This window comes from Canis aureus, chromosome 2 (genome assembly GCF_053574225.1).
Source record: "Canis aureus isolate CA01 chromosome 2, VMU_Caureus_v.1.0, whole genome shotgun sequence".
NCBI classification, from domain to species: Eukaryota; Metazoa; Chordata; class Mammalia; order Carnivora; family Canidae; genus Canis; species Canis aureus.
In genome coordinates, this window is record NC_135612.1 from 63,559,522 (window position 1) to 63,581,941 (window position 22,420).

At 47.5% G+C, this 22,420-nt stretch overlaps 1 protein-coding gene across 2 annotated transcripts in view; it reads right to left on the reverse strand.

Annotated features, from left to right (window-relative positions):
* Nucleotides 1–22,420, reverse strand: part of MAEA (macrophage erythroblast attacher, E3 ubiquitin ligase) — a 36,199-nt gene that overhangs the window by 11,982 nt on the left and 1,797 nt on the right. For both annotated transcript variants that reach the window (XM_077876748.1, XM_077876738.1), the window contains exons 2-3: nt 2,881–3,063; nt 539–742 (exon numbers count right to left, since the gene is read on the reverse strand). In XM_077876748.1, the coding sequence (XP_077732874.1) occupies nt 539–742; nt 2,881–3,063 (387 nt within the window). The remainder of the gene's footprint in view (nt 1–538; nt 743–2,880; nt 3,064–22,420) is intronic.

Below are 22,420 nucleotides of genomic sequence, written 5' to 3' on the forward strand. Positions count from 1 at the left end.
CCTGAAGACTAGAGAAAGGTGCACATGGGTCTGTGAAGCCCTGGTACAGGGAATGAGAGCACTGGGTGACCTCTACCCCATGCCAGGATGCCTTTGCCACTGCCAAGCAGCCTTCTTTCTGAAGCTCCAAGCTGCCTGGCTTGCACGTGCACTGAAGGTCAGAGCATTGTCCATTCCTACACCTGTATCATAGGTACCACTAAAGACAGACAGATGGAAAACGCACCCCACCCTGGAAAAAAGATCTCACACCAGTAAAAACAATCACAGGAACACACCTGGTATATAAATATAGAATGGGAAAAGTTCCCTTCTGCATTCTTCCTCATAACATGTTGCCAAATGAGAAGCACCCTGAGTCGTCACCTTAGTTCAACCACTGGATCTGGATCACCTTTGCAAGAAGGGTTTAGCCCTTTCTACCCGATCCCAAGAGCTGCTCTCCAAAGTGCTAGCTTGCACAGCTCGCAGCGAACTGGCACATTCCAGGATGGCCCAGCCCTGGGGAGGTGACAAGAGGCCCCGAGTGCATGCCCACCTCGATGCCGCTCTGGCGGGCTAGCTTCACGGCTGTGTTGTAGTAGCCACAGCGCAGCAGGTGCTCCACCATCATGCGGTCCATGCGCTTCCTCTTCCACATGCTGGCTGCTGCGGGCTGGTCGCTGCTATGCTCTTTGAGGTGCTCAATCCTGCGCTTGCACAGCTTGGCACTCTCATCCTCCGCCTGGATGGACTCCACCGCCTGAGACACATAGCAGAGACTGCTCAGGATGGGACAGTGACCAGGCTGCCCCGACCTGGAACACTCACCAACAGGAGGCAAGGAAAAATCAGGCGAAAAGGAGGGGATGTCCCCGCACTCGGTGACAGAAGCAAATGGGAGAGCTGTCCTCCCACCCCACCCCCACCCCAGTGCCACCCAGGTTTGGCTACACCTGTTGTTACCTCACACCTACCGCTCTGTGCACTTGCACCTTCTCTTCAGAGATGGTACTTCTTTATGTAGTCTGAGGCTATGCTACCATATACGTATGATTTTAAATTTGTCATGACTTCCTAGTTAATTAAACGATCTGTTATTATTTTTTGACTTTCCATCTTTTATATTCCTTTCTCCCTCAAAGTCAAGTTTGTTCAAAATGAACATGGCTCTGTAGAAATGTTGTGTCAGCACTGTCCCGGATAGCAGCTGGCTCTCCACTACTTGACGTGTGGCCAGCACCACAAGGAGCCGGATTCGTAATTTCCTTCACTGAGGTGTGGGTGTCATGCCTGGCTGGAGGGGCCAATGCACAGCACACACCCAGCACTCTGGCCGGCCCGCATCCTCAAGCAAATGCCACTCCCCTCTACCTTCCACTTGCTGCCAGGGTACCTGCTGCTCTTTTGGAACTGGTTTTCTTACTCCAGAGTTTTCAAGATTTTTCTCTCTTTTCAGTTTAGTGATGTGAAATCCTAGGTAGATTTATTTATCCTATCTAGGACTCTGAACTGGTGACTTCCATCAGTTCTGAAAATCTGGGCACTCTTGCTCCTGTGCCATCCCCCTTGACTGAGGTCACAGAGCTCGGGTCTCTGAGGCTTCCCACTCTCTTAGGTATCTCTGTCTTTTTAGCACTCTCTGCTGTATTCTTTTTTTTTTTTAATACAATTCATTCATTCATTCATTCATTCATTCATTCATTTATGATAGTCACAGAGAGAGAGAGAGAGAGAGAGGCAGAGACACAGGCAGAGGGAGAAGCAGGCTCCATGCACCGGGAGCCCGACGCGGGACTGGATCCCGGGTCTCCAGGATCGCGCCCTGGGCCAAAGGCAGGCGCTAAACCGCTGCGCCACCCAGGGATCCCTCTCTGCTGTATTCTAGATAATCTCTTCACACCTACCTTCCAGCTCACAAATTCTCTCTTTAGCTCTGATTATTAAATGCTAAAAAGTTTGTTATAAGGCAACATCTGAGTTTTTCATTTTCAGTTATTTATACTTTGAGTTTTATTTGGTTTATTTTAAACTCTCAATCGTTTCATGCTTTCTGTTCCCTGTAAATATTCTCAGCTATTTAATCTTTAGATGCAGTAGAGGGTGGTATCTGAACTCTGTGTGGTGTGTGTTGTTTCTGCTACACCTCAGCTGTGGCATCCTTTGAACCTGGTGACCCTACGTCACCAACGTGATGCTCTGATGGTGTCCTCCACCTGAGATGTACGTTTCTTGTGCCTGGTGCCTGGAGGCACCACCAGCCAGGGCCACGGACACTATGTTGAAGAGGAGGGGTCTTGGCTTGCCCTTACCTGACAGGCAGTTCTACCGGGCCCCACTGCCCACCCTAGCCTCCCCACCTTGCTGGCCCCAGTCATGGGGCCCAGTGCAGCCCCACGGGCAGCCAGGTGGGGGCAGGGGCGGGAGGGGGGGCTTCTCTCCTCCGGGCCCCTGCCCTTGGGTTCTGATGATAAGCTTTGTGTTTCACAAGCCCTTTGATACATTCAGTAAGATGTTTTAAAATACCTTGTGGCATTCTTTGGGTTGTTCAGAGGCACAGTACTGCACTCTACCTACCTCTCCCAGAAATGAAAAACTCTCCATGAAGTTCTGAGGTGAAATTCTAAAAATAACAACTCATTTGCCTCCCATCTGCATGTGGAACCCCCTGAAGCCAGACCTGCAGGAACAGGAAGCCAGCCTGCCAGCCTCAGAGAGGCTGCAGAGCACAGCCAGCCAGGAGGGGTCGCCTCTCCCCACACACTCAGGGTTGCCCCCAGCTCCTGCAGAAGACACCCTCTCTTCGGGATGGCCTGGGCACACAGTAAGGCTGGGCCTGTGAAGCCATGTGACAGCCCGTGTGGAGGCAGGCAGGCAGAACGGTCCAGAAGCAATACTGGCCTTCCTCTTGAGGACGCTGAGCTTCTCCACCACACCGTCCAGGAGGCTGACTACGGAGTCCACGGCTGGGCAGCTGCTCAAGGTCTTCTCCAGCTCGGCTACCACCATGGTGACGTGGCTTGTCTCGCGGTCAATGTTCTTCTGAGCAGCCCGAAAGCGTTTATTCAGGGTCTCGTAGGGCACCTGGAGAAGAAAGGTCACTGGTGTGTGGGATGACCAGACCCCTTCACAGCATCTGTCAAGCAGAAGTCCTTGGCTCCCAGCACTCAAAAGCCTGACTAAGGCCCATAGAAGGCCTGTGTGATGGAGGGTCCTTCGTGTTCCTGAAGAGGACGCTAACAGAAAGGTGCAAACTGTCCCCAAATCCAGAGCTGATACAGCTCCATTCTTTCCAAAGGGCACACTGACAGAATAATCCCAAAGTTCATCCAGAATAACGGTTAAGGAAATGACCAAAATCAGAGTAGTCCCAGGGGCGCTGAGGACGCACAAATGAGTCAGAGCATCAGCACCAGCAGGAAGCTACAAGGGCGTACTTAACTCCTCTCAAACCATGCTCCTTTGCCCCCAGTCACAAAAACCACCTTTCCCTACAGAACACATCACAGATAAAAGACCCATGAAGGGATGACATGTCGCTGTGGCCCTTCTGTCCTTCCAGAGACAATGGTTGCTGACACTCCTCCCAGCCCTGCTCCTCAAATGCTGCTCACACAGCATGGCCACCCTGGTGACCAGCAGGTCACTGTGGAAGTCTTGCTTTGCTACAAACCACACTAGGCCAACACTTCCCTTAGAGTGGTACCCAGCGATGGGGAAGGACCCACTCCCAAGGGGCACTGCCAGCGACAAGTGCCAGGCACCACGTGCAGCAAGGAGGAACATGGGATTCCCAGGAGCAGAGACACCAACGGGACAGCACAAACCAGAAGAGCCCGGCCCTGGCCAAGGAGGGGCCACTGTAGCAGGTCTCGTCTCCAAGACCTGGCCAGGCCAGTACTGAACTTGCACCAGCTGCCACTCCCTCTTCAAGCTCCCCGGGGTACAGGTGGCAGCGGGTAAACAATCCTGTCCACACCTTGGGTCTTACCAGCTCATGAGGCAGAATGCCATAAGACAAGCCATGTACTGCCACGTGGGCAGGGCTCATCCCCAGCAGCTGAGTCTAACAGCCTTTCATGGTAGCCATGGTCTAGCATAAGCAAGACAGGAGAGTCTCTGAGACAAGAGGAAGCAAAAGGGCTGTCCTTAACATGGAGTGGCACCCACAACACCAATACAATGTCACCTGCATCTGAGGTCTATCACCTAACCAGGCCTGTCCTGGCTTCACAGGCCCTCAAGAGTCTTCCACTCTTGGTGCGAGGATCAGAATGAAACTTCGAGGAGATGACCAGACAAAGACACCCACCCCATCCTCCCTGTCCAAAGGAACAGGCACCCTGCCCAGTTTTGGGAAAGAGCCTCAGTTTTGGTAAACATATCTCATAACACAGCACAGCATGCAGACCTAGGTGTGTGCATTTAGGAGACTCCTCCTGGACAAGAGGGGAGAAGCTATCAGTAGAGGCCGGGCATTGGTGGGATGCTGATGTGTGCATCCTCCCTTTCAGAATCTTGGGTTATTTTCAGAGCTCCCACCTAATTCAGGGGCCCTGCAAACTGTCTGCAAGGATGGGCGTGTGTTTCCAATCTGACCTGGCTGACACTTTCATACAACACAATAAAAAGAATTACTAAGAAGTGAACTGAAACAAATTCCATGATGCATGATAACAAAAGCTTCAAAGTCTTATTCTCAGATTCAGATGTTAAAATTACATTCAATAAACACCGTAACATAATTAAATGCCACATAGAGCATTCAGCAGGAGACAGTACGGTACATCTCTGGCTCTCCACAGCTGAAAAGCCAGGTGAGAAGCACATGAGCACCATGACACATGCTGGACACAGCCATGTTCCTAAGGACCAGCAGGTCTCTGGTGTGGTCAACAGCACGAGACTCACCAGAGTGGCAGGTCTCAGCGTCCTGCCTTCCGCAGATGACATCTAGCCTGAGGCCCATCCCATAGAGCCAAAGGGGATGTAAAAGGAGACTCCAAAGCAAGAACTACAGGCTTAGGATCTCCATTTTTAACTTTTACCCAAAAAGGAAGCAGGAAATGCTCTAGCATTCACCTCCAATCCATGGTAGATATTGTAAGGTTACAAAATCAATTATTTTATCTCTCTTTTTTTAAAAAAAGATTTTATTTATTTATTCATGAGACACACAGAGAGAGGCAGAGACCTAGGCAGAGGGAGAAGCAGGCTCCATGCAGGAAGCCCAACGTGGGACTGAAGGCAAACGCTCAACCGCTGAGCCACGCAGGCTTCCCAATTACTTTATCTTTTGATGAAAGAAGTGAACTCAGGATTTCCTCCTCTTCTGAGATGCACTGCTAGGGGCCATGAGCCCCACCAAGCTCTTCCACCATGTGGCCTGCATCTTCCCCCACACCTGAGTCAGTCCCCCAGCCTACAGTGCTGAGTCTGACCTCCAAATGGCTGTCAAGCGCTTTCTGTGGCCACTCTTGCCACAGAGGACTCACTACCTGCCCTCAGTGCTCCAGCTCCACACCTGGTCACAGGCTCCACAGGACTGAGCTCTCAGAACCTCACCTACTGCCTGCACCTGCACCTGTCCCATGCCCCCCACTGGTCTGGTCCACAGCACCTCCCCTCCCTGCCAGCACCTCCCAGAGTCTATGTCCTGGGAGCACTGAGCAGCCTCCTCTGCCATCTTCGGACCATCATGGGGCACCAGGCAGCTGCCCCGGGAAAGCTCTTCAGCCTCTGACTACAGGGCACCAGCCTGGGGTCTCGGCCTCCCTGCCTTTCCCCAACTGACCCTGCTGCTCAGTCACCAACAGCTCCTTCACAGCTTCCTTCCAAATGAAGGAAAGGAATTTCAGAAATACTGAAGACTCTGAACCATGGTTAGTACCCACAACCCTTTTCTAGAAGGAAAATCACGGAGTCCTCAGTGAGACACACATAACAAGACCAATGAGAGGAAATAACAAGACGCAACAAAGAGCGGTGAGGAAAGAAACCAGTAAAAATATAATCAAACTATAGGAAAAAACCAATCCACAGCCTGAGAAGCATGGATAAGGTGATTCTACGTCTAAAAGATTTTGAGGGCAGCCTGGGTGGCTCAGCGGTTTAGCACCGCCTTCAGCTCAGGGTGTGATCCTGGAGACCCGGGATCGAGTCCCACGTCGGGCTCCCTGCATGGAGCCTGCTTCTCCCTCTGCCTGTGTCTCTGCCTCTCTCTCTCTCTCTCTCTCTCTCTGTGTGTATCTATCATGAATAAATAAATAAAATCTTTAAAAAAAAATAAAATAAAAGATTTTGAAAGAATTCCAAAATAAGAGGCAAATATTAGAATTATACTCTTATATGCACAGACAACAAAACTAAAAGTAGACCAATGGGATTACATCAAACTTAGACTTGAGCGAAGCAAATGAAGCAACTAACAGAGATGGCTGCCCAGGAAGGGGAGAGCACCATGGCAGAGTGGCAGGTGGAAGGCTCCACGTCCAAAGCAAAGACACAGATGGACTGACCCCAACTCACAGTGGGCAGACGACCTGAGCAGCCACTTCTCCCAAGAAGATACATGGTGGCTGACCCGGGGGGGGGGGGGGGGGGGGGGGCGAGGAGGGCAGTGCTGAGCAGCACCAAGCATCAGGGAAATGCAGGTCAGTACCACCAGCAGACCCCACCTCACCCCCACATGGGATAGCTGCTCTCCAAGGAGCAGACACCAGTGAGTCTTGGTAAGGATACAGGAAAACTGAACCCCTGACCACTGTGGGGGGTGGGTACAGCTGCCGTGGAAAATAGCATGGCCAGTCCTCAAAAACAAAGCATAGGATGACCACATGGCCCAGCCATTCCATGCCTGGGTACGTTCCCAGAACTGACGGCAGGGTCCCAATGGTCATGACAGCATTGTGCACAGCAGCTGAGACGTGGAAACACCCATGTGTTCATGGACAGATGGATGGACAGATGGGAGGATGGATGGAGGGACAGAGGGACAAGTGAATGAATGGTCAGATTCATGGACAGACTTTAGATGGACAGATGGATGGATAGATGGATGAAAGGATGGACAGATGTATGGATGAGTGGATGGACGGATGGATGGACAGACGGATGGACAGATTACCAAAATGTGGTGTATACACTCAGTGGAACATTATTCAGCCTTACAGAGAAGGAAATCCTACCATATGCTGCAACATGGATGAACCTGTAGGACGCTATGACAAGTGAATAGCCAATCACAAAAAGACTAACCTGTATGATTCTCTCATATGGGATACTGAGAGAAGCCAAACTATCAGAAACAGAACACAGAAGAGCAGTAGCCAGGGTTTGGGGAAGAGGAGAGTGGTTTAATGGTGCAAGACTGAATGTGTCCCTCCCCTCCATAATTTATATATAGGATGGTATATGGAGATAGGACCTTGGGAAGTGAGTGGGTTACCAGGGTGCAGCCCTCATGACTGGGGTCAGCACCCTTTAAAAAAGATTGTTCACTATTTTCACCATGTGTGACACAGGAGAAGATGGCCTTCAGCAGGCCAGAAAAGGCCCCACCAGAAGCAGACCACACTGGCACTGTGATCATGGACTCCCAGCCTCCAGGACTTGGAGAATAACTTTCTCTTGTTTATAAGCACTCAGTTTACTGCACTCTGAATTAAGACAAATGGGTACACACTTTCAGTGGTGCGAGGTGAGAAGTCCTAGAGACCTTATATGCATATAGCTAACACTGCTGCACACTTAAAAATGATTAAGAGGGCTAGTTTCACGTTATGTTTTACAATAAAAAAAAATATTCCTATGACGCTGATAATACATAGCAATGGTATCTGACTTCAACACTTACCATGAAGCTGTAGTGAACGAGACAGTGTGGTCCCGGTGCAGTATTGCACCAGGATCAGTGGAGTGCGGAGAACCAGAAATGGACCCCCATGCGAGGTGTTACATCCAACCAAATTGCTGAGCAATCCAGGGCAGAGAGGACCAACTCTCCAACAATGGCACAGAACTGGATGGCCATGGGGGGGGGAGGGGGGACCTCAACCCGACCTCATGTGGTCTGCAAACATACTTAAATGACTATGGACCCGAAAATGTAAAAGCTAACGCTTGAGAACTTCAAGACGGGAACACAGGAGAAAATCTTCACAACCTTAAGATAGGCAAAGATTTCTCGAAGGGATACAGAATGCACTAACTATAAAAGAAAAATTAATCAAATCTTAATCAAAACTAGAACTTCTACTCTTTGAAAGATAATTTAAGAATAAAGACAATTTGGGATCCCTGGGTGGCGCAGCGGTTTGGCGCCTGCCTTTGGCCCAGGGCGCGATCCTGGGGACCCGGGATCGAATCCCACATCGGGCTCCCGGTGCATGGAGCCTGCTTCTCCCTCTGCCTGTGTCTCTGCGCCTCTCTCTCTCTCTGTGACTATCATAAATAAATAAAAATTAAAAAAAAAAAAAGAATAAAGACAATTTAAGGCAAACCACAGACTAGGAGAAAACATTCACTGTGTGTAAATCTGACAAAGGATTTTTATCTAGAACATATTTAGAACCCTTACAACTAGAGACCATGACAACAATCCCTTTTTTAAAATGGGCAACAGGGGATGGTCCTGGGATTGAGCCCGTCTATCAGGTTCTCTGCTCAGCAGGGAATCTGCTTCTCCCTCCCCCGACCCCTCCCCCTGCTTGTGTGTGCACACACTCTGTCAAATAAATAATAAAATCTTTTAAAAAATAAAATGGTGCTTGTGTTCACTCTCTCTCTCAAATACATAAATAAATCTTTTTTTAACCCCCCCAATAATAAAATAGACAAAAAGTTTTAACAAAGTCACAAAAAGAAGATATACAGAGAACTAGTAATAAAGACACTTAACATCATTAGTCAGAAATATGCAAATTAAAGCCACAGCGGACATGTGAAGGTTAATTTTATGTGTGGTCAACCTGCCTGGGCCACAAAGTGCCCAGACCCTGGGTAAGACACTGCTCTGGGCCCGTCTGGAGAACAACACTGTGAATGGTGGGCTGAGTCAAGCAGGCTTTCTGACCACAGCAGCCCTCCTGGGGATCCAGCTTGCCCACTGCAGACCTTCTCAGGCTCTGTAATACCATAAGCCAATTCTTTATGGCCAGGCTTCAACCCCTCTCCCACTCCATTTCTCTCTTCCTTACTGGATTGTTCTTCTCAGAAGGGCCTGAAAATGGGATGCTACTGTGTGCTAGGAAGACTTCATACCACCGGCCAACCAGGCTGAGGACACTTGGATGTTACTGCTGGCAGGGGTGTGGGGGATCCTCAGGAACAGGGTCTGGCTGTTTCTTATGACAGAAAACATACACATGCCACATCACTCAGCAATTCCAATCCCAAGAGAAACGACTATGTAATACCCACAAACAGACTCATACACAAATGTGCAGTCGTCTTATTCCTAAACCCGAGACTGGAACCATCTCAAACATACATCCATGGGGGTGGTAAAGTGGTGGCCACTGCTGGGAGGAAGGGCATACTGGAGCTCAGACACAGGCTGGGGAGGAGTGAGACATGTACAGCCCTGCAGTCCCTGGAGGTGACACTCTCACACCAGTAGACCAACAGGAGGAGCGGTTCTCCACCAGGGACACTACTCCCCAGGGGGCCTGGGGGACAACGTCTGACCTGTCACAACTGGGGTATGGCTGCGAGCTTGCCAAACCACCCAAGGAAATTAAGTGGGACAAAGGAAACCTTATCAGTCTACCAAAGAGGAGACGAGAGAGACAATAAGGTAAGACAGGGAGGGTGAGACCACAGTACTGGTACTCACTGTAACTCTGGGCAGCTAGGGGAAGACAACCAGAGCAAGGCATCTTCTGTTTAAAACATCTACCAGAGTAAGCAGACAGACAAGAGATATACACGAGGACAAAGCCACAGAGCAACACTGTCCAGCAGAAGTGTGAGTTGCATATACACACACTTTTAGGTTTTCTAGTAGCCACATTAAGAAAATGGGATGAAATAGATTTTAGTGTATTTTATTTAAATCCAATACACTCGGGGATCCCTGGGTGGCTCAGCGGTTTCGCGCCTGCCTTTGGCCCAGGGCGCGATCCTGGAGTCCCGGGATCGAGTCCCGCGTCGGGCTCCCGGCATGGAGCCTGCTTCTCCCTCTGCCTGTGTCTCTGCCTCTCTCTCTCTCTCTCTCTCTCTCTGTGTCTATCATAAATAAATAAAAATAAATATAAAAAAAATCCAATACACTCCCAAGTATTTCATTTATTAGATACTTTACATTATTTTTTCTCTTTGTGCTAAATCTTTAAAAACTAGTGTGCACTTTATTTTAAACTTAGAACACATATTTGGACCAGCAGTCTTTTTTTTTTTAAAGATTTTATTTATTCATGAGAGACACAGAGAAAGAGACACAGGCAGGGGGAGAAGCAGGCTCCCTGTGGGGGGCCTGATGTGAGACTCGATCCCAGGACCCCAGGATCACGACCTGAGCCAAAGGCTCAGCTGCTGAGCCCCTGGATGAGCAACATTTCAAACACTCAACAACCACATGGGGCTTAGTACTACTGGTACTGGATAGTGTAGCTGCAGAAAACCTACGCTGGGCTCTGGGGGCAACTTGGGCCTCATACACGGCTGGCAGGGAGTGTGTGAAGGATGGAGGGGAATTTGACAGCAGTCATCAAAACTGTGCCTAACCTCTGACCTGGCTATTTGAATGATGTGGATTTATCCTAAAAGCTAACTCCACATGTATGCAGAGTTGTAGGTCATGGATACCTGCCCAAGGCCGGCCAGCACTGTGCATGAGCACTTTTTTTCTTCTTATGTAGGCTCCCCTATGAGCATGGACTTAAACTCACAACCCTGAGATCAGGAGTCAGACCCTTAATCAATTGAGCCACCCAGGCGTCCCTGCATGAGTGCTCTTTGTCTGTTAAGTTGAATTGTACAAAACTGCTGTTAGGCCATCATTGTTTTGCCAGGTTTTAATTGAGATATAACTGAGATACCATAATATTCATCCTCTTAAAGTGTACAAGTTAGTAGTTTTCAATATACTCACAAGGTTGTACAACTACCACCAGAGAATATTTCCAGAATGTTTCATCAACTCAAAGAGAAATCCTGTACCTATGAAGTCCTCCCCACAGCCAGGCAACCAATCACTAATAATCTACTTCCTACCTATACGAATCTGCCCATTGTAGACATTTCATACAAATGGAGTCACACATTCTATGGTGTTTCGTCTGGCATTCTATTTTTTTTTTTTTTTAATTTTTATTCATGATAGGCACACAGTGAGAGAGAGAGAGGCAGAGACACAGGCAGAGGGAGAAGCAGGCTCCATGCACCGGGAGCCCGATGTGGGACTCGATCCCGGATCTCCAGGATCGCGCCCTGGGCCAAAGGCAGGCGCCAAACCGCTGCGCCACCCAGGGATCCCTCGTCTGGCATTCTAAACTTAACATAGTGTTTTCATGGTTCAGCCACAATGTAATGTGTATTTCATTCCTTTTTTTTTTTTTTTTTTTAAGATTTTCTATTTGTTTGACAGCATGAACACTCAGGAGTGGCAGGTGGAGGGAGAGGGAGAAGCAGGCTCCCTGGAGCAGGGAGCCTGATGCAGGATTAGATCCCAGTTGTGGATTTCGATTAGAATTTCATTAATGACTAATAATGTTGAGTATTTTCTCATATGCTTATTAGCCATTTATATATCTTCTCTGGAAAAGTCTATTCAAATCATTTGCTCATTTTTAAATAGGGCTGTCTTCACATTGTTGAAGTAGATTAGTAGATTCTGGATATTACTAGATTCTTATCAGATTAAATTCTAGATATTACTAGATTCTTATCAGATGTGACATGCAAATATTTCTCTCCATTGTGTCCTTGGAAGCACAAGCTTTTCACTTCTGAAATCCAACCTACAATTTTGTTTCCTGCTTTAGGTGTTATACCTAAGAATCTTAGCTCTTACATTTAACTGATTCATTTTGACTTAATGCTTGTATACGGTGTGAAGGAAGGACTTAACTTCATTCTTTTGCATGTGGATATCCAGTTGTCTTGGAACTATGTGTTGAAAAGCCTCTCCCTCCTTATGTAACTGTCCTGGTACCCTTATTGAGAATTATGTATGGACTCATGTCTGGACTCTCAGTTCTAGCCCACTGATCTTTAGCCTTTCAACCAGTAATCAAGAAGTATAGTTTGTAATAAGTTTTGAAACCAGGAAATAGGTCTCCTACAACTTTGTTCTTTTTTAAGATTGTTACTGTTTGAATGTTTGGGTCCCCCAAAAATTCATGTTGAAGCCCTAATCCCCACTGTGATGGTATCTGGAGTTGGGGCATTTGAAACACTAATTAGCTTTAGATGATATCACAAGTGTAGGGACTCCATAATGGGATCAATGTTCTCATAAGAGGAAAAGACGAGCAAGAAGGCAGCCATCTGCAAACCAAAGAGGGTCTCCAGGAACCAAATCTGTTAGCACCCTGGTCTTGGCCCTCTTGGACTCCAGAACCGCAAGAAATAATGGTCTGTTGTCTAAGTCACTCTGGTCTATGGTATTTTGTTATAGCAGCCTGAGTGGTCTCAGATGGTTATTTTGGCTATTCTGGATCCCTTGCATTTCATGTGAATTTTAGGACTGGCTTTCTTTCTTTTCTTTCTTTCTTTCTTTTTTTTTTTCTTTTAGTTCTTTCTCTCTCTCTCTCTCTCTCTTTTTCTTTCTTTCTTTTTTAAGATTTTATTTATTTATTCATAGAGACCCAGAGAGAGAATGAGAGGCAGAGACACAGGCAGAGGGAGAAGCAGGCTCCATGCAGAGAGCCCAACGTGGGACTTGATCCAGGGTCTCCAGGATCACGCCCTGGGCTGCAGGCGGCGCTAAACCGCTGCACCACCAGGGCTGCCCTTTATTTCTTTTTTAAATATTTTATTTATTTATTCATGAGAGACACACAGAGAGGCAGAGACACAGGCTGAGGGAGAAGCAGGCTCCTCACAGAGAGCCCGACATGGGACTTGATCCTGGATCCTGGGATCATGCCCTGAGTCGAAGGCAGATGCTCAACTGCTGAGCCACCCAGGCATCCCTCTGCTTCTTAATTTCTGCAAAAGAGCCAGCTAGTATTTTGATACAGATTGGGTTGAATCTGTAGATCAATTTATTGCTATCTTAACAAAAAGTCGATTATTCCTAAATATTTTATTATTTTTCATGCTATGATAAATAAAATTTTTTCTTCATTCCTTCTCGATTGTTCATATCTAGGGTATAAAACTACAACTTATTTTTATTTATTATTTTTTAAAATTTTACTTAAGTTCAATTTGCCAACAATATAACACCCAGCGCTCATCTCATCATGTGCCCTTCTTAATGCCCGTCACCCACCTCCCCTCCTGCAACCCTTTGTTTGTTTCCCAGAGTTAGGAGTCTCTCATGATTTGTCTTCTAAAACTTATTTTTATTTATTTTTAAGATTTTATTTATTTATTCATGAGAGACACAGAGAGAGAGAGGAAGAGACACAGGCAGAGGGAGAAGCAGGCTCCATGCAGGGAGCCTGACGTGGGACTCGATCCCGGGTCTCCAGGATCATGCCCTGGGCCGAAGGCAGCACTAAACTGCTGAGCCACCCAGGCTGCCCTAAAATTTATTTTTATATACTTATCTTGTATCCTGCAACATGGCTGAACTAATTTATTAGTTCTAGTTCTAATAAGTTCTGTTTGTGTGTGTGTATATTCCTTAGGACTTTTCATACATAAGATCACATCTGAAAATAGAGTTTTATTTCTTCCTTTCCAATCTGAATGTCTGTTACTTCTTTTTCTTGCCTAACTGCCCTGATTACAATCTCCAAGAAAATGCTGAACTAGAAGTGGCCAGAATGGACATCCTTGCCTCTTTCTTTCAGGGGAAAAGTTAGTCTTTTACCACTAAGCATGATGTTAACTGTGGTTTTTGCATAGGTGTTCTTTATCAGGTTGAGGAAGTTCTCTCCTTTTCCAAGTTGTTGAATGTTTCTATCGTGAAAAAGTGTTGGATTCTGTCAAGTGTTGTTGTTTTTTTTTCCTGTGTCTATTAAGATGATAATGTAGCTTTTGTCCTTTATACTATTGTGGTATAAATATAAACATTGCTTAAAAATGTGGTATACGTATAAACATTGCTTTTTTGCATGTTGAACTGACCTTGCATTCCTGGGGTAAATCTCATTTAGTCATGGTACATAATCCTTTTCATATGTTGTCAGGTACAGTTTGCTAGCACATTATTGAGGATTTTAACACCTATATTCATTCATATGGAATACTGGTCTGCAATTTTCTTGGATAACTGTCTGGTTTTGTTATAAGGGTAATACCTCAAAGAATGAGTTGGGAAATGTTCCTCTCTCTTCTATTTTTTGGAAGAGTCTGTTAAGGATCAGTGCTAATTCTTCTTTAAACATTTACTAGAATTCACCAGTGAAGCAGCTCGATCCTGGGCTTTTCTTTATGGAAAGCTTTTTTTTTTTTTTTTCCTAATCTCTTTACATGTATAAGCCTATTCAGCCATTGTCTTTTAACCCACAAAATAACAATTTTACATGGTTTAATCCAATAAATTTTCCCTTTGTGCTCCTTGTCCAACACTCAGCAAGGAAGAGAGGTCTTGGATCTTTCTCATCAATGTGAAGTAGCTCTTTTATTTTTATTCATATTTGGTGGCTTTTTAAAATTGTTATTTGCTTTCAAATTCTGGTTCTATTTTATCTGGGTACACCAAAGATTTAAACTGGTATTAATCAAATCTACTCAATTTTTCCTCGGTAATTTGTTATATCGTAGCTTTTAAGATCACAAGATTTCTCTGGTAGTTAGCTGATGTTAAATTCTATTTCCTTCAGTACATCTTTCCCTTCAATGACTCATAAAAAGTAATCCTTCCTGTTTTCATAATTGAAACCCAATCTGGCAAACACCATAAGTTAAGATTTGTATAAAACATCTGTACTTTCACCCAGCTCTATAGCAATCCTCCTACACTGTGTCATTTGCTTTAGTATGTGTTTCTTCAAACCTTCTCCAATGTTTGCTGTGGGTTTTCTGACAGTATTTGCTGACAAAGAAATGCATTTTAGTTTGTCATCATAATGTTTTCAGCCATTTTTACCAGCACAGGAAGGAAGTATTTCCCCAACTTCATGGGGCCTTTTTTTTTTTTTCCATGGGGCTTTTTATCTTTCACAAAGAGGAAACCTCCAGAAGAGGTTTCTAACTATTTATCACAAGGCTAGTAACATCTTCTAATATGTCAGATTGAGCCCTGAGTGGCAGTAGACATCTATGTCCTGGAGAGTTCTGCCTCATGTTCCTGTGTGTGACATGGGACAGTCTCCCAAATCACAGTGCCTTCCTGTTTCCTGGGCTTATCTCTCAAGCATAGCACATACCCTGAGGGAAGCTCATGCAGTTTCAAATAGGCTTCTTGAAAAAATAACATTTCTGGTCAGCTTCTAGGGGGCTGTGAAGAGAAAGACCTTTCACTTGACAATGTGGCTGACAGAGCTTGAGGCGGGAAGAGCACTGCTCTCTTCCCTCGGTGCAGGACTGTCTCAACTGCCATCCACTGGATACTTGCAAAAATCTTTCCATGCTACTGGTCTGTTTTAGAAAAGGAGGTATGAGTAAAGCAATACGAGCTGCAAATCTGAGTCAGCCGGCACACATACAACGCAGCGTAGTACCAGCAACATAAATGAGCATGGTGGGAGCACCAGGGCAATGCCTCCATGTAGTCAAGTGCCCTCATGCCTTGGGACGGGCTCACTGCCCAAATACAACACACCAACCGCAAACAGGCACCAGTACCGACCTGTGTACGTAACACTAGCAAAGCAGGCTTCTTTACTGTTTGGCTATGATGTATGGCTGGAGGCAGGACTTCTGTCTCTTGCGTCAGGCAGGGCCCCACCCTTCTTGCTGCTTCCCTGATTACAAATAAGAAATATGTGATCAATGGGACACCTGGGTGGCTCAGCGGTTGAGCATCTGCCTTTGGCTCAGGGCATGATCCCACAGTCCCACATCGGGCTCCCTGCATAGAGCCTGCTTCTCCCTCTGCCTATGTCTCTGCCTCTCTGTGTCTCTCATGAATAAATAAATAAAATCTTTAAAAAAAAAAAAGTATGTTATCAAGCACAAAAAAAGTCAGATGGTATCTCCCATCATCAGTATGTTCAGATAGACACAACCCTCTCTGCTGACACTGGTCCCCCTTTACACCTTTTACTAAGAAACCATGTTGTGTCTCCTTCAGTGTTTGTCACACTATCCTGTAAAGCTTACCTTGGTATTTTATTTCTGTTGCTGTTAGGTTATCGTGAATGGGTATGTTCCCTCAAGGTGCTTTAACTGGTTATTGCTGACAGAAAAGTGATGATCTTTGTATATTTTTCATGTCCCCAGTTACTGTGCTGAACTTTCTCATTAATTGTAGTAGTTTTCCAATTTGTGTTCTCTGGGTACAAAAACAAACTGTCTCATCCATTCGAAGTTACATTTACTTCTGTTTCTATTTTTACTTCTTTGGACAGAATTGCCAAAATAATATTTATTTTTATTTTTTTATTATTTTTTTAAAAGATTTTTATTTTTTCATGAGAGACATGGGGGGGAGGGGGGAGACATAGGCAGAGGGAGAAGCAGACTCCATGCAGGGAGCCCAATGTAGGACTCGATCCTGGGACTCCAGGATCACACCTTGGGCCAAAGGCAGGTGCTAAACCGCTGAGCCACCCAGGGATCCCCCACCAAAATAATTAATAGTTCATTTGTTCACTGAAGAATTATCTCCTCTCTGCCCTCCACAAAGCTTACAATTCCCAGAGTCAGAAACAAAGAAGCAAAATACGATGACAGTAATAGCTAAGGAGAAAAATAGAGCAGGAGATGGTAGGGTTCCCAGTTTAAATAAGGTGATCTTGCTGAGACGGTGATACCTGAGCAAAGGTCCCAAAGGTGAGGGGTTAAGATAGATGAACACCTGGAGGAAGAGGATTCCAGGCTGCAGGCAAAGTAGGCAAAGTAAACAAGTTCAAAGGATCTGAGGGCTTGCCATGCCAGCACACCTTCCGGGCAGCAAGGAAGCCACCAAGGTTAAGTGCCCAAGGGGAGTGGAGGTGGAGGAAGAAGAGGAAGAGATGGCAGGGGTCAAGTCACAGGGCTCTTGTTCTATACCCCAAGTAAAACAGGAAGCTACAAGGACAGGATGGCACTGTCTGGTACAGTGACATGGCGGCTGTGCTGGGCAGAACTGAGACTAGACGAGCCTACTTTAACCCAAAAAGAGATGGGCTTTGGGCGTGGTGGCAGGAAGAAAGAAGGTTAGATGCAAATTCTGAGCACATGCTGGAGCTAGAGGGGAAGCATGTATGGATGCAAGCTGTGAGGACAGAGGAGTCAAGGCTTTAACCTGATACAAGGAAAATGGTGAGGAGATTTGAGGAGAGGGCAGGTAAGTTAAGAAGTTCAGATCTACATATGCAGAGCTACCTCACAGAGATGCAAGCAAGGTTACTGGATCTGGGCTCTGCGGTTGGGGAGCTCACCATTTGGGAGTCACTGGTATGCACAGAGGGTGCTCAAAGCACGAGACCACACAAGATCACCAATACACTGAGTGGTCACACTGAGGAGGAACCTGGCCTGGCCTGACTCTGTGTCAGGGAGGAGGGGCCATCAGTGGGTGCTCACCGCAAGACACCATAAGGATTACTGGAGACCTGGCCAAAGCACTGTCAGGGAGAGAAGAAGCAGAACACGGCCCCCTGTCCTGAGGAGCACGGAGTCTAAGGTGGGCCTCTGACAGAAAAGCAAACAAACAGACCAGAGGCAGTTCCTCCGACTCTGATTAAAGCTGTAAAGAAAATAAAAGAGAGGAAGGGACAGAGCACAGCAGGAATAACAAACCCCAATCTTACTCAGGGCCAGGGTAGCAATAAGCCCACCACCAGGCTGTTTAAGGTCCCTTTGAAGCTAGATATAGCCAACCACAAGCTCTGACCTCTGAGCTGAAGCATAAATGCTGAATAGCACTTCTGGGAGGCCTCGTGGAGGGAGCTGGCACCTTCCCCCTTCCCCTCCCTCGTTCATGTGCCTGCAATAGGACTGGAGCCCCACAGGCAATGTGGACCAACAAGGAAATCACAGATCACAGGAAGAACGCAGGAAACAGGCGTCAGGAACACCTCCAGGGTTTTTTAACAACCCTGAACAAGTGGCAAGATGACACTATTTTCACCTGGGATGGGGCTGGCTGGTGCCAGGAACACCTAGGTCTGGGGCAGGAAGGCCAAGGTCAGGAGCTGCTGGGTTTCACATGCAGTATCTCCCATTCCCTGCCCAGAGGTGTGAAGACACCCAGCAGCTGGCCAACAATGGAGGGCCTGGCTGGAGGCAGCAGTTGGATACCAGAACACAGACACCTCTCCAGGGCTGGCTGCCGCCATGAAACACAGCGACCCCCAGGCTAGAGGATGCAAAGTGGCAGTAAAGGGGTCTGAAGAAGACCAGCCCTAAGAGGAAGACAGAGAATGTCAGCAGGGGGGCAAGTGAAAGAGGCGACTGCCCAGCAACTGGCCACTTTGCAGTGTCAAGGTGACTGTGACCTTGACAAACACATTTTCATGGAACGTTAGGGCAAAACTTTAAACTTGGACCAGGAGAGATACATGGGAGGAGGGCCCAGGGAAAGGTGGCAGCAACTGGAGGCATAGGGCAATCAGAGCCATGTGTTCACTGATAAAACCCAGCAAGAAGGGAAACTGAGGCAGGAGGGAAGACATGCAAGTGCTGGAGGCACACGCAAGGTGAGACAGCTCCCCCAGAAGCTGTGGGCAGACACAAGGAGGGCGGTAGCTGTCCTGAGTAACACGTGGGTGAGGTGTGGTGCTGTGTGGGCTGGGAGGCGCAGGCAGGACATGGGGGCCGTGCAGCACTTGGGGTTCGTAGTCAGGAGGTGACGGTCAGCAGACTGTCAGCACAGGTGGGTGTTGTTCTCATTAACCACATTCAGCAGAATAGTATGGGTGTTAAACTATTTAATAATGTTTAGTTTCCATCAGTTGTTATTGAAACAGTGAATCTTTTTTTCAGAAAGCTTTCCAACTAATGGTCCCCAATTCTAAACAACACACACCTGGAGAAACCTGACAGGTGCCCTGGCAGACATACCAGCATCAAGCAGTCCTCCTCATTTCAACAATCCCGTAGAGAATTCAGAGACACAGGAGGAGCACGGAGCAGCCACATTGAGGGGGGCACATGCCGTGCACACCAGCCAGACTCCTTCCTTCTTCTGGTGCTCAGGCCTCATGCCAGCTCGATCCCTGATTCGGCTGACACACACCCATGGTCCATGGCAGGGTCCCAGCCTCAGGGTTCCATGGTCACAACCTCTGTGCGGCTCTGGAACACCCTGAGCCCTATCGCTCCAACGGAAGCAGGGTCTGCCCAGACTTACACATCGCCCACAGACCTTTACCCCCAAATGCAAGGGCCCTGGTCACCCACGGAAGACTATCACACCCCCCACAGGCTCCCAGCCCTCCCACTGTCCCATGCGTGCCTGACTCTGCTCATTCAAGGATTGAAAACACTTTCGTCCACTTAATGCGCCTCCCTCCTGCCAGGCCTAGGGGTGCCAGGAGTGGCCAGCCTGCAGAGGTTCTTCAGGAGCAGCAAGGCCTTCAGGGCATGGTGCCTCAGCTCTGGGTGCCTGGTGGTGTGGTTCTGTGACGGAGAAGCACCCACAAGTCCCACCTTCAGACCTAATGCTAAACATCTGAGGCACAGCTGCCCCTCCCCACTGCGGCTGGGGTCTGAAATGCCTCTAGCTTCCCCTGCTGCTACAGAGAGCAGGGCATTGGGAAGCTCTCCCTTTCCTGGCCTGAAGCTTGTTTAAAAGAACACAAACACAAGCAGCCCACCCTGACATGGACCCGCACCTGTCCCTGAAGGCCCACACCACCCCAGTGTCTCGTCTGTGGTCAATGACTTGAGCAGGGGATCCCTGGGTGGCCCAGCGGTTTAGCGCCTGCCTTTGGCCCAGGAGGCGATCCTGGAGACCTAGGATCGAATCCCACGTCGGGCTCCCAGTGCATGGAGCCTGCTTCTCCCTCTGCCTGTGTCTCTGCCTCTCTCTCTCTCTCCCTCTCTCTCTCTGTGTGACTATCATAAATAAATAAAAATTAAAAAAAAAAAATGACCTGAGCAGTCACGTGGGAGACAAGAAGGTCAAGAGGACACAAAGGGTAAGAAGGCATTTCAACCACGCTCTCGCTCTGGCAGGGCTCGGAGACTCTTTTGGGTTAAGAGCAGACAGCGCTCTAGAGCCTGAGAAGAGGAAGAGAATCATGCTTAGGTGCCTGCCCCTGCATCCTTGAAGAAATACAACTACCTCTGAGAGACGGAATGGCTCACTCTCTGTAAACAAAAAAACCTAAAGTAAAAAGAAGTTACCCAGGTTCCTGCCACCCTCTTAGACTCAGGATATTTGTCTCTTAAGACCAAGTGCTTATGTTTACGGCTGTTCCTCAAACTTGAGAACACATGATGACCTAAATCCAGCCATGACCAAGTGGAAAAGTGCACTGAAAGTTATAACTTAAGGCATATAATTGGCACCCAGACTTTCTACAACAGGCACAGACCCAGGCTTTGAAACTGCAGACCAGGATTTGGTCAACAAGACTGTCACCAAATTAAAAGCAGAACATTTCAACAATCCTATACAGAATTCAGAGACACAGCAGAATATGGGGTCTGCCCACAGACCCAGCTAAGAGCAATGCCCCTGCTCCCCAGCCCATCATGTGTGAGGAAGAGGGCAGCTGGGATGGGGTCTGAGCTTGGTCAGGCTAAGGCCCACCTGGCCGGGAGGACCAACAGGCCCAGGGAGGTCCCAGGTGAGCACAGAGATAGGCACAGGGGAGTCTAAGGGGAGGAGTCAGAGTCCAAAGCCAGGTCTCCCAGGGACCAATGCCAGACCGTTCCTTTCTCCTGGGCTGGGAAGACCCCCACCTGATTTGGGTAGCAGTAAAGGTCTCTAAAATACGATTTTACTTCAGCTCTCTGAAGGGGAAAAAACAGAAGTCAATACACCAAAATATTAACAGGATAATTAGCAGAATAATTTGGAAAGTAGACAGAAGTTACTTTTATTAAAAAAAAAGACACCACAGTTCAAGGTCACAGGTGAAGACTCATAGCCAGGCCCAGGACACAAAGGTGTGTCCCAAGAGCCCTCCTCTCCCCGCTATTGTAAGAACATAAAAACAAGTTCCACAAAGCAAAATCCAGTCCAGTGGTTCTCACTAGGGTGATTTTGTCCCCCAGGGGACATCTGGCAATGTCTGGTGACATCCAGGGGTGTGCTACTGGTATCTGGTGGGCAGAAGCCAGGGGTGCTACTAAATATCCTATAATACGCAGCCCCCGCTACAAAGAATCACCCAGCCTGAAGGACCACAGGGATTGAGAGGCCTGTGCTGGCCCACCTGGCCCCAGAATGGAGGGCTCAGTGAGTAGGTGCCCAGCTCAGCCCCTGTGGGCAGCAGTGTCTCACAGCTGTGCCATCCTCTTCCCACCATGTCAGAAGGTAAGACCAAGACCAGGGCCCACCAGGTACCCAGAGCCCCCCAGAAGCTCTGGGGCTATGAGGAACCTGCCCGATGTGCCAATCCTCTCAAGAACAAGGAATCTCCATCGTGACAAGAAGGCAATGAGGACTGGGCTCATTACCCTGCAGGCGAGTGCGCTTGATACACCTCCTAGCACTCCAGCCCCTTGGCCCCCACTCCCTTCTCCCTGATATCCGTATAGTGGCCCTGCTACCGAGGCATCTGTATCTGGACCTCACTCTAGACTATGCCCAGCATGGCTCATCTAAGTGTTCTGGAGATCTCTGTATTAATTTACACTCCTGAGTCAAGGATCCCTAGTTTCTCAGTGAAACTTCCTCATTATCCATGAGGAATCACTCCTGAAAACATCTAGAAGAAAATGTTAGCTCTCAACAGTGACACATGTATCAATGGATTACAGATGATCTAGATAATCTGTGAGGGAAAGTGGCGGAAGTAGCTACTCTGATTTCAAACATTTGTTTAAATCATTCTAAAGCAGAAGTAAAACTGTCTAACCTGGCAAGCTCACCTGACCTGACACTAGTATTTCTTTACCTGCCTAAGTATCTACAGGATGACTTTTAATCAGAGGCTATTTGATAACTCTGGAAATCAATCACATTCAGGATTATGAAATCACAGAAGAGAATTTGGGAGGGGGAATCCCTTTCTGTCTGACGTTGCCACTACCAGAAATGATAAACTGCCACTGTTCCGTCAGT